This window comes from Atractosteus spatula, chromosome 2 (assembly GCF_055471065.1).
Source record: "Atractosteus spatula isolate fAtrSpa1 chromosome 2, fAtrSpa1.hap1, whole genome shotgun sequence".
Taxonomy (NCBI): domain Eukaryota; kingdom Metazoa; phylum Chordata; class Actinopteri; order Semionotiformes; family Lepisosteidae; genus Atractosteus; species Atractosteus spatula.
The window spans coordinates 5,471,424-5,483,919 of NC_142707.1; the positions used below are offsets into that span (position 1 = coordinate 5,471,424).

Genomic DNA, 12,496 nt, shown 5'->3' on the forward strand with positions numbered 1-12,496 from the left:
ATTTCATAATTGGACCCATTGAGAGAACAAAATCAGCTCAAATAAAATCCCAAAGATACTGCAGGAATGTAAGAGTTAAGCTGGAAACTCTTGATGGGTGTTTCAGCCATTAGTCTTGGGATGAGGTTTTGCTACCCCACCTTAAAAAATCTGTTTGGACTGTGTTGATCTCTGTTGTCTCATGGTATCTCATTGCTCCAGGAAGCCAGTGCATTCTCTGTTAATTTGATTTCTCACGTTTTGTCCTTCATTGCAGAGTTTGATTTTGATGACAGTGGGCCTCGTTCTCTTGATGGTGAGTATTCAGAATAAACATATGTCAACACAAGCAGTTAGTCTGAGCTTCCTATAACCTGGGTATAGATTAGGTTCAAAGAAGGGCTTTTCTTCAGAGATAAGGAGTACAAAACTGTATCCTGATGAAGCCGTAGCTCTGGGGTATCCAACCCTGATCCTTGAGAGCCCCAGTCCGCTACAGTAGGTTATGTGTTTCTGAATTTAGGGAACATCTTTAAATTATTGCTAAATTAAGCAAGTCCTATATTCAGTTAGAAGAATTGTGGTCCTTAAGGACTGAGGTCAACTAAGACTTTAGTCCTAAATGATTATTCAATTTCTTAATTTAACAAATCACGTGCTTACCCCATCACAATTCAATTGTTCAGAGACTTTAGAAATTGTTGATGTAATGGTGTTCTGTAAATCCTGCTGCACTGGGCTTTCCGGGACCAGGACTGGACCCCCCTGCCTTAGCTGAATCATCCAGTTTTTAGAGTGGTTCTTACAGGGCATCCCAAGAGGCCTTGCTTGGATTTTGTTGGTCTCAAGGATGATGGGAGTGCCCGCTCCTGTTGGGTAGGCAGTAAATGCACAAAGGCCCTTGGGTGGGGTGACCTTCTGTTTTTATTTCAGAGCTTCATATCACATTAACCCTTAGTTGCCTAACTGATGATACTGTTGATGGCTGCATTTTACCAGTCAGAATTGGGAAATTTGCTGAAATGGATGTGCCAATGTTTCATACTGTAGTTCAAGACCATTTTCTTATGCCAGGACAAAAAGCAAAGAATTCAGATCAAAGCAACTGTAATTCGGGCAGAGCAAATATTCATTCATATTTGATAATAATGTCTCCAGGGTTTACTGACTCTTATGAAAAGGGGCAGAGGATTGCCTATGTCCATGGCAAAGGCAGGGCTTTCAATTAACATCTCCTTGGGAAGACAGAACCTCTTACAGTACAGTGCCCGCTGTACAACTCCCATGGTCTGAATCCTGTGGTCTAGACTGGATATTGAATACTCCTTATGGTTTCATTCAGCTCCACTTTATACAGCTTAGCAAACTGCTGAATTTTTGTTTTTTGGCCTCCTACTTAAAGTAGGCTAGGTCTAGTTCTGCTAATTGAAAGACAACTGAGTTCACTGGTCTCCAAGGAGAAGTGGCTACAGTATCACATTTTTCTTTTTACATGAATTGTATATACTTTAGTGACCATTCCTTTCCAAGCCTTTGGTCATCTTCCAGTATGTCACAGACAAGATTGACAGGAATGTTGCAATTATTTCCTTCCTCAACTCCTCCAGCTTTCCTTATTCAGTACCACCATAGGAAAACAATATTCCTCCCATGACATTCCTCTGGGATTCACTTAAAAGCTAAATACATAGAAGAAGTATGTATAGAAGAAGCAGAAAAGCAACATATAATATTTTGCTATTCTTGAGAAGCTTTGCTGCTTATTTTATTTCACTAAGAACACCATTTTCCCAGGAAACAGTGAAAGCAGAGTCACCACTCATTTCCTGGCTAACAGCTTTGTTTCACGTTGGTGCCTTCTGCACTGCTCCAGGGGAACCCTGTACCTCCAGGCGCCTCTCCCCTCTTGAGACGGTAGACAGACGCAGCTCGGACGGAGACCCCTTTGCCCGCACTCTGTACGGCTCCCTTCCTGACTGGTAGGTGGCCACGAGTGTAAAGTCACACAGCTGTTCCCCCTCCATCCTTCCAGGTTGGAGAAGGCCTGGGACAGCCTCACTGCTCTGTCTTTAATCACACAGCAAATCAGCAATGTTTTGAGCTGTAAAAAGCTGCTCACATCTTCAACACCACTGTGAGTCTATGCAGGCAGTATTTTTCCTGATAAGTACACCAGTGGAATAAAGGTAAGAGCTTAGAATTCTGTCCAATTGGAAAGTTCTCCTTTTTGTTTTTGCTTCCAGTTCTACTTAATTGTTTAAAACTGAATATAGTGTTGTGGCACTAGACCATTATCCCAGGGGACCTAGTATAGGGGGTGTGCACCAGGATTTGAGGGGGTCTCAGGTTAGCTAGGATCCTCAGTCAATTGAACACAGCTGGTCTCTGGACATTAGTTATCTTTGTGGCACGATCAGGAAGGACAGGTTGTATTTTCTGATTAGATTAAATAAATATAAATATATATACTGTACATATCTGACAATAAAGGTGAGAAATGTATTCACATGACAACAATCATTCTCTTTTTATTAACTCAAAGTAAGTAGCATTTGTTCCTCTGCATGGGGGTTTGGTGCTTTGGATCTCAGAGATGCATACTGTATACTGTATATTGGATCTAGCTGAAAGGAAAAGACATGGGACAAGGAAAACAAGATAAGGATAAGATCTGTCAGGACAGGCAGGAGCAAGGAATCCATGATAAAGCAGCTGTGCTTCTTGTTTTTAAGGAGTGAGCTGGGGCCTGGAAACACACAAACAGTCCAAGGCAAACAGCCCCCAGAGCCGAAGAGCATATTCGACTACGAACCAGGAAAGACTTCGACTCTGGGAAGTGAAAACCAGGTAAGATGACTTGCTCTTTCGCAGCATTTCACAATTACCATTGTTCCTGCACCAGTAACAGCGTGGTTTTCACATAGATACGAATGATTCAGCGTGATTTGCTGAAGTCTGATTTAGACAACCAGATCATTTCCTGAATATATTTTATAAGTCCAACAACCCATTCTACAACCCATTCTATGTAAACCTTGTGAAAAGCCATATCTCTGGAGATCCCAAAACAGGTTTTGAAATCCCATTGTGGCCTAGCTGTTAAGCTGACCTCTGTCTAAAAACCATGCTTAAATGTGAGCACAGTCAAGCTACTTGGTTAGAGGTTGGACTACTGCTTTTTCCCCAGGAGTCTTATGCTAAAGAACCCCAGAGAACCCCAGTTAAATTCTGGGGGTTAAAGCAATGTCCTGCTGTATACTGACAGGATGAGAGAACTGAAATTTTTTAGTCTTAAACAGACAAAACTATAATACAAGTATTCAAAATCCTTAGTCAACCAGTGGATGTCAGTAGAATAAACAGCAAAATGCCGACCAGAGAACACAAGTGAACACTAGGAAAAAGTGCATTTAATAGCAAGTAGGCACCTTTTTACTGTACATGAAGGTTGTTCGAGTGTGGAACAAGCTACCCAGTCATGTTGTTGAAGTCGATACGATGACGTCCTTGAATTGATTAGCTACTGACCAAAGAATGGTCCAGATGAGCCAAATGGCATTCTTTCATTTACAACCATTCTTATGTTCCTACAGGATATCGAAGTCTTATTTCTTTCGAAAATAATATTTCTTCCTAAAATACCTCTAAAACAAAATTTTAAATTTAATTTAAAAAGTGGCTATTTAAATAGCAACCAAACCTCTAGAGAAAATATATACTGCAGGACAAGAAACTCATCTGCTCCTTAGCATTCTACAGAGAACCGTTTTAATTGAAAGTACAGGAAACGTAAAGATTTCGAAAATGCAAAGTGACTATGCAGATTGGACAATTATTAGTGCAAGGCATAGTCTATTTATCGGTTTTGCATTCATTGCACTACTGTTAAAATTTGCCTTTGCTGTACCCATTGGGTTGGGCAGCAATACCAGGATAGCTGCTGGTGCTTTGTCTAGTATAAACAAGCTCCTGTTGCCTAGCTGTCTGACGGTGTGGACGAGCCCAAGCTTGCGCTGCCTGCCTGCACAAGGGCTAAAATCACAAAATCTTGAGCCTGTTCACCAAATGCAAGAAGGGATCCTGCAGGTTTATTCAGTGAAGAGTGTGGAATTTAAACTGACAAATTTCACCAGTGATCTTGGGATTTTGTGGGTGTTGTCATTTCCATTAAGGATTAGGAACTGTAAGCTGATTTAAGCATGCTCTTCAATACAGCAGTGCTAGACGACCCAGTGTACACTAATTCCAGACATTTCCTAAACTAGATTAGTATTAAGGTCTGGATCCTGATTAAATTACTAGATACTCTACATTTATTTGCTAGTAATAGTTTTATTGAAAATAAACACATATCTAAAAACACATCCATTTCTATGACAAAGAGTCAGCTATTTTTGGAATCCTTACAATGGCTTTGTGTAGGTCCCAGATATTTGAACCATATTGATCAATTCTTCGTGCTACTATATGTCGTATAGGGATATGCAACTCAATATATGACTTTCAAGCCACGCTACATTAGGTGCCATTTGAAATCTCTACATTTTTTCAGAAGCTTATCATTTGCCCAGGCAATATGGAGAAGAAAGGGGTTCATTTGGGAGTGCTTTAAATGATTCTTGTCAACGTCCCACGTCTGCAATTGGATATGGCTATTTCTGTCTGAAAAAAATACATCATTGTTCCATATCCTATATTAGTCTGAACCTGGCTGAGCTGTCCTGTGATTCAGATTATCTCATTAACTGATTGTAGGTATCTAACGCTGGGTAGAACATTCCCTGATTTAATTTCTGTAGCTGTTTCCTGTTTCTTCACATAGAGAGCATAGCATCATGATAACGCAATCATGATTCACTGGCTGGTTTTCACAGTCCATATCAGGTGTTGTATTCTCAGGAGATGACCTCATAGTCTTTGTGTTGTTTTCATTGCGGAGATGGAGTTGGCTGTGACAACAGCTTTGGCATTGAGACTACCTCATCATATAAAGGAATTTCAAGGGAAAAACAAACAAAGAAAATTGCAGCTATGTTTTTTTCATCTTCAGCATTTCTTCTGCTGTAAAAAAGTGCTTGCTTGCTCCATGTCCTTTCCTGTGTTTCGCTGTGAGTCTCTTGGCAGGTTCAATTCAACAGACTGAATTATACAGTGTAACCTGCACATTTTCACTTTTATAAAACAACCAGATTTTTTAACCTCATGCAATATAAGCCTTAGGCAGTCCCAGTCAGACTGTTAAGGGTTTCCTCAGACTATATATGCGGGATGGAATCTGCCTTCTGTCATTGCTGAATTAATGCTTCGATCACTAGTATAGCATTAAAAGAAGGAACCCAGATTTGGGAGACAGCTGTTTAAGAAGGTAAAGTGCCAGATTTGGAAGAGAAACTTGTTTCTGTGGTGGGATGGAAAGTATTTGCAAGCCGGTGTTGAGCAAGCTGTGTCTGGGAATGTATCCCATTCCAGAGGGCAGTCCAGTAATCCTGCTTTTCTCACTTCTGTACCTCAGAGGGAAGAATCTCTAAAACACCTTTTGAAGGAGCCTCGCTTGCTGCCTATAGAGGTGAGTTTCAGATGTGTTGACTATAAACCTGACCTTCTGTGGTTTAAGTCGGAAAGAAAAGATTGAGAAAACTGACGTTTTCTTGAGCGGCTCTTTTGTTTTACACTGTTGACTACATTTTAAGGGTCTTCAAAGGTAAAATGCCTCAGCACAGAGAGGAGAGTGACATTTTAAAACTCCGGGGTACGTTAGTGTTGCCTGGTAACAGCTTACTGTTGTTTTCAATGGGTAAGGGTGGCAATGAAGATCATCAGATTGATAGGAGATTGGTCGGATATGCTGCGCCTGTCCCCATCATCTCTTGAGCTGCGCAGTGTGAAAAGAGGAGTTGTAATAGGTTCTGGTTCAGTGCGTCTTCAATAATCCTGTTAAAGAAAGAGATCAACTGCAAAAAAAAAAACTGAATAGCCATTCTTTGGTTCAGTTTGAGGATGCAAGGTGGCATGTCGGTAAGAATTGTAGCTCTTGGATCTAAGTCTTAGTTCCAATCTGGAGTGGAGTTTGCATTTTTTCCCTATGACTGGGTGGGTTTCTCTCACAATTCAAAGAGATACAGCCTGAGTTAATTGTTGTCACAAAGGAATCTATTTAACCTCCCTTTTAAGAAATATGGCAGAGTGACTCCCACGCTCAATGATCTGAGGATGTTTGGGTTTTTATTCCACATCTGATTTTAATTATTAACATGAACTAATTATTTAATAATAAAACACTTGTGGAGGTGTTTCTTAATCATTTGGTAATATTTCCTGAAGTGGTAAAATGGTTATGTTGTGCCACTTTTTGTTGGTGCTGGAAACATTCTGGTGAAATATCTGCATTGGGTCCTGTGGGCTCTATGAAACTTAACTGTGGATCATTATTGAGCGTTATTTTACTGCTGCATTTCTAAAAAGACCAAAGGGAACTAATCACCGTTGTGCTTTACAGTGGTTTACAGCGATCACAGGCCTGTTAACTGTGGTTTGGGATTTTGGATGTTAATGTGTGTTTCCTGTGTAATCACTGTCCCTTCTCTCACCTGTTCCACCCCATGATGCTCTGGCCAGATCACCTTGGCCAAAGAGCTGAGGCAGTTTGAGGCCGAGCTGGACTCGGAGATCCAGGGCCTTGAGAGGCGCCTGTCTCAGAAACGGGAGCGCCGAGGCCAGGGTGAGGTACTGAGCCCATTGTGTCTTCTGTGCCAGAGGAAGCGCACGCTGCACGCGGCCGCAGGCTCGCACGCCAATCAGACCACCACCCAGAGAGATACAGCAAGGAGGCTGGCCTCTCACAGGGTCAGCCAGGCCAGGCAGTCCAGCCGGAGCTAGCACGAGGCCATGACCGCCAGCCAGCAGTGTAGCACATTCACATCAGCCCCATGCTCCCGTCATTGCGTCTCTGACTGGTACACCCTGCTTCACAGAAGCGCACTCGCTTCACGGCTGCCGTCTCAATGCCGGTGGTTTGTAATCCCAGCCAGGGACATGGAGCAAGTCAGACATGAGAGTACTGGGAAACGGGGATGATGGGTTTCAAAACTGAGCAACTGTCTGTTCTGAAAGAGACACGTTGTTCAATTCATTTCTGATCCAATTTCTTTACGAGCGTTTTGGTCAAAGTGATTGCTGGATGCTGGCATCTCAAACAACCCCTAGGGCATCGCAGGGCCTTCTGATTTGTGCTCCAGCTACTTAATTAGAAGAGGTATTTGAAGAACTGGCCACATTTAACTCTCTGTGGGATATTATAAAAGAATGGCCTAATTTAATTATCAATGAAGTAATAAATATTTCAAAGTGAGGAAATGTGTTAATTAAGTAATTGAGACCTCAAGTTGGAATGAAATCCAGAAGACCCAAAGACCTTTTAAGACTAGAGTTTGAGACGGCCATTCTGGGCTGGTCTAATGCTGTATTTCTCTGGGGAAGAGAACACAACTGTACTCTGATCACACGCTGCTTGATTTTGTTACAAATGCAATCTTGGCTGTCTCGGAAGCTCACGTGCATGCCTGCCCAATCCCAGCTTGTCTAATATGACAGAAACTGAAGGATCCTGTTGGATGAAGCCAATCTTGTTTTCTGGCATTTCGATTTTCTGGGTGCCTTAAACCAACTGCTTTCACAATTTCTATTAATCATGAAGCCAAGGTTAATGATGAGCACAGCAAAAAAAATGCACAACAAAACTATCTTGCTTTCCAGTCTTTTTTGCACTTTTTTTTACAGAAGCATGAGAAGGAAATCTAACACCAGGGCTTTTTTTGTGATTTTATTAGACCATGTTCCATTTAAACAGAGCTTTAAATCCTTTTGCCTATTTGCTATGATGAATGTGCAATAATTTTGCAATTTTGCTTTGGGTTTTCTCTACACTGTACACTCATATTCCTTGCCTTCATAGTTTTATTCCTATATGTCAACAGCCTTAGCCTATGATAATACTATGCCATATTACAGCACTGATAATCATGTACTGTGGTATTATTTTCTGTAGCATTAGTGTAGTAATGCAAAACATGAGTATGGTAATAACCCTGTAAGGAAAAATTGTGGAAAATCTCAATATGTGCTCACAACTATCCAATAGATTTACTATGGTAAATGTCCAAAAGGATTTGATGCTTTCTTCTAGCAGTGTCTACTCTGCACTGGATTGGGTGACACATGGGCTCAATGCCCCTAGATTTGGGAAGCTGATTGTGAAGTTGTCTCCTTCACATCTTCACCCCTGTTTCTCCTTCTCCTTCCCCCCCTCTCCTTTTTTCCTTTGCAATTGTTTAACCTAATCTCTTCAACCCACATTTGGACTATTCTGCAGTCCTGATTATATCCTCCCTCTTCTCCTGATTCTAATAGTTCTTTTGATCTTGTTTCTCGTGTCTCTTCTCCTCCCTCCTGCAAAATTCTGCTGTACTCTGCCTGCATACCCTTTCTGCCAGAGTCCTCTGTGTGGTACTACTCTGTGGAGCATAGGACCCAGGGGAGTGTTCTTTCCCTATCTGGGAGTGTCTAGGAGGAGCAGGCTCCTGATCTGCTGGGATTTTCTCTGCTCATTTCCACAAGGGGATAGGCTCCTTGGAAGTTTCGGTCTGAGCTCCTGTTTTTTTTTTCAGAGAGCAGGGAACAATCAAAGCCCAGTTAAAGTCCAACCAGCATCCAACACACAGGACAGCAGGTGAGTCCTAGGCGGGACAGGTTCCCTGGCTTGTATCAATGTTGACTGTATAGCCATGGAATTGGAACAAAGCTTTTCTTTGGGGGGAAGATCCTAAAAGGCTGTTATTCTTCATCTTTAAGCTGAATCTTTAAGCATGTTTTGTAAGAAGGCAGAAGCTTTCATCTGATGTTTCAAGAGATGCTGTGATTTTCATTTTAGGATTTAGATTGTCTGTTTTTAAAGCTATATTACTGACTTTAGACCTACAATTGTCTCCAAACAGATTCATAAGTGACTCCATAACTTTAAAAGGCAGGGTGTTGTACAGTGGATCAGTCACTTGTTACATAATGTGGAAGCAGCTTTTGTGAATGGATTTATTAAATTTGCTTTGAAGTTTAAAACAAATAACATAATGTATGTTTCTTACTGATTAACCAACTGTTTACTCACCAATGAAGTGAACATGCAGTACAGTACTGTAGTTTAACAAACCCAGGTTAGAATATGACCTAACTTAAAGTAAAATGATATATCATCTTTGGTTCTCTTACACCATCAATATAGAGAAGACAAATATTAAAACATCCTTATCTGTGTAATTTTCACTTCATGCATTTTGTTAGGCATTTTGAGGGCAGTGATTTGGCAGCTTGCACTACTGATCAATCATTATGATTGTGATCGCCACAATCACCATGATTATCATGACCATCACCATGTGATAGCTGCAACTGTTTTTTAGAGGTTAATTGTGGAATTCTATGTTAAGATGTGGATTGTAAAGTAGTTAGGGAAAAGTCATAATGTAAAATTTTAAATTAAGCCTGTTTTCCCTCCTTAGTTTTTTTCAGATCTTATTTTTTTAAACGTATTCAGAAAGCCTTTTACATTTGCATATTTGCATATTGTACCTCAAAAGGGCACTGCATTTGAAGAGGAAAAATCCTGATGTTACAGAAAAAATAAAATAATGTTAAACTGCTTTGCACTTTTAATTTTGCATTCTGAAAATCTGATGCAGACTTATGCAGTTTTATTGGGTTTTTCTGTTTTGGAGGGGAATATTTGTAAGCATGGTAGGTTGAGTGAATATTCTTGTGTCTTTTAAGCTGCTTATTTTGCAATTGAGAATTGTATTTGTTGTCAGCAGTTTATCATCTTGTGTATTAACAGGTTTCTGATACTAGCATTTTTCAGGTACTTCTCTTTAATATGGTTGAAGCCCACAATTCTACTTAAAATGGAAAGGAAGCTGTTAAAACTGGTTAATTAAATGGCAGCAAATTTTTAACTTTTTCTTAACTTTGTCCCAGTGCCATTCAGCAATAACAAGATCATATCTTCTAAATTGCTCAAGTTCAACTCTCCAAAGCCAGTTAATATACCAGGTGTGGTTATATGAACAGAAATAAAATGGATCTGACTTTTCACTCTCACAATCGCATTTCTGGCAGCTTTCTTTGTTGCTTGACCAAGATTTTTAAAATACAGCTTGTTATGTATTTTACTGCATTCCCAAAAGTTTGCTTGCCTTTGAAATAAAGTAGGTCATGTGAATTAGTTTCCACTTGAACACATATACACACCCTTGACCCGAAAGGAGTTAAAGAAGTTGGAGAAACCTTTTTGTTTATTCCAGATTCTTCAAGAAATATAATCATTTTGTGCTCTATTATAACTAACGGATCGGTGCTGTTCTGCTCAGAACACTTACAGAACAACTCAATGTATTGCACTGCCACCTAAGGAAGGCTGTAAGATTATTGCCAGCATTGTCCTTACGGGTTTGACTATTCACTTTCTACCTGGCTGGCCTCTGAGATGTCAAACTTTGCTTTGGCACCAATTTTACACATATCATTCCTGCAGGTTACCTGTGGGAATTCGAATGTATTTTTGTTTTAAAGGTTCTTTCAGTCCTCCAGTCTGTCAAAACTGAGCCGAAATTCTTAAAGGAGTTTTATGTTGCTTTCTGTTCACTGCTCACTTAGTGCAATCCAAGAAAGGCTTTAGGTTGGCGAATATGGACATTGGCCTTTTTCAATTATCATTTCCGCCTTAAAATATTCTTCCTGTTAAGTCACACTACAGACGTGCCTTATTTCTCGGACAGCCTTTAAAAGATGAGAGGGTTGTAACTGTGTTACTTTGTGAAGGTGCAGAACTTCATTTTAATCCAGCAAAGTTGGTAGCACCATATTTAGGCTGTTTTAAGTTCCAGTTTTGAGCAATTCTCCTTTTTAACAAACAGGACAAAAAGAGCACATACCCACACCCAGATTTATTATTATACCACAGAAATGGAGATTCTTAACCCCTCCTCTGTTCCCCTCCAAATCTGACACAGTATTAATGGGCAGCTCTGTACATCTTTTATCGCTAGTGTCAACACCCAGCTATCTGTGGATTTTTTTTATGATTACATGCTTGGGACAGATGTTACCTTTAAGCATAATATCCCAGGAACGCTGCAGCTTTAAGAAACCCTCTCAAGTTAATGGTTGAGCTTTTGGATGCACGCCCACATACCTGGCCTCTGTTAACCTTCCTAACAGACTCCTTAAGCCGATTACGTTTTTCTCCTGTTTGGCTTGTTGTTTTTTTTCAGCAGGAATAGAACACTTAAACAGCCTGGGGGGTGGATTTGAGATTTTTTCAAACAACCGTAGGCCCTGACACTGTCCTGGAGGTCAACGCCATCCCAGTTTGTGTCAGCTGTGCTTCCATCCAGTTTGGTGTGGAGCCAGTTTTGGCTCCTTAAAGGGGAACTGCAGTCCCAGTTTCTACGACAGGTTATTAAATATTGGTAACAAAATAAATTCATTGACGGAATCTCAAAGTTAACAATTAATCAAGATTCTAAATTAATCGCAAAATCATGAACTCTGTGCAAGTACTGTGCCTCTGCCATGTTGTCGCAAACAAAACAGAGGATTGAATCAGCAGAAAGTCAGTCTTTTTCCTCTTCCAAGGGGTATTCAGCTAGCCAAGAGATGGGTAATAAACATGGGAACTGATGTAGGTCCCATCAATAAATTTCTCAAAGAGATGAATAAGTGAATAAGTGCAGGTTATGTAGCAGAAATGTTACTATTTGATCTGCATGCAGAGTTGACAAGTAGTATTTGTCGACAAAAACCATCTCAAAGTCGAAATGTTGCATTCAATTCAATTAAACTCATTCAAATCGGCAGTCTAGATAAAGTATTTAAAAAACACGTCGCATTGTATGTGTCGCTTTCATAACATCATATAAAAATGAATACAGTAGCAAAATTTGCTTGCTTATTGTAACAGAAATAGATTGTTTTTCAAATATTGTTAATTTGATGTGGCACGTACTGTATATTGAAATACTACGCTTTGGAGTTTACATGATTATGAAGACTGACGATTTGATATGAAATATGTAATATGAAATACAGTATATTTTCATTTCAGATACTGAACCAAAACTTGTGCTCAATCCAGGTGCTCTTCCTACAATGTTTGCCCATAAAAAAAAGGATGAAAAGAGAATGCAGTGAAAGGGTGATATCAGTGCTTAATAGAAAAATAGAAAAAAGCTACCTTCACGATTTAAGTTCCTTTTTATTAGTTATGTTTAAGATGTTTAAGTTAACATCCATTAAATATGGTTTACAACTAAGAGCAATATTTCTGTCGGATTTAAAGAGATACAGTGTAGCTGTATCACAAGTGTAATAAGGCCGGTTTGCGTCATCAGACGTTTTGTTGCCTTGTTCTGAATCGCAGTCAATGACAGCAATATGGCTCTGCATGTATCGGATATTTTGTTGATTTTGT

The 12,496-nt window shown here is 40.0% G+C and overlaps 1 protein-coding gene across 4 annotated transcripts in view; it reads left to right on the forward strand.

Moving 5' to 3' along the window:
- Positions 1-12,496, forward strand: part of sorbs3 (sorbin and SH3 domain containing 3) — a 61,119-nt gene that overhangs the window by 36,039 nt on the left and 12,584 nt on the right. For all 4 annotated transcript variants that reach the window (XM_088937496.1, XM_088937514.1, XM_088937505.1 and 1 more), the window contains 6 exons: positions 257-295; positions 1,853-1,958; positions 2,712-2,826; positions 5,492-5,545; positions 6,595-6,702; positions 8,643-8,704. In XM_088937496.1, the coding sequence (XP_088793622.1) occupies positions 257-295; positions 1,853-1,958; positions 2,712-2,826; positions 5,492-5,545; positions 6,595-6,702; positions 8,643-8,704 (484 nt within the window). The remainder of the gene's footprint in view (positions 1-256; positions 296-1,852; positions 1,959-2,711; positions 2,827-5,491; positions 5,546-6,594; positions 6,703-8,642; positions 8,705-12,496) is intronic.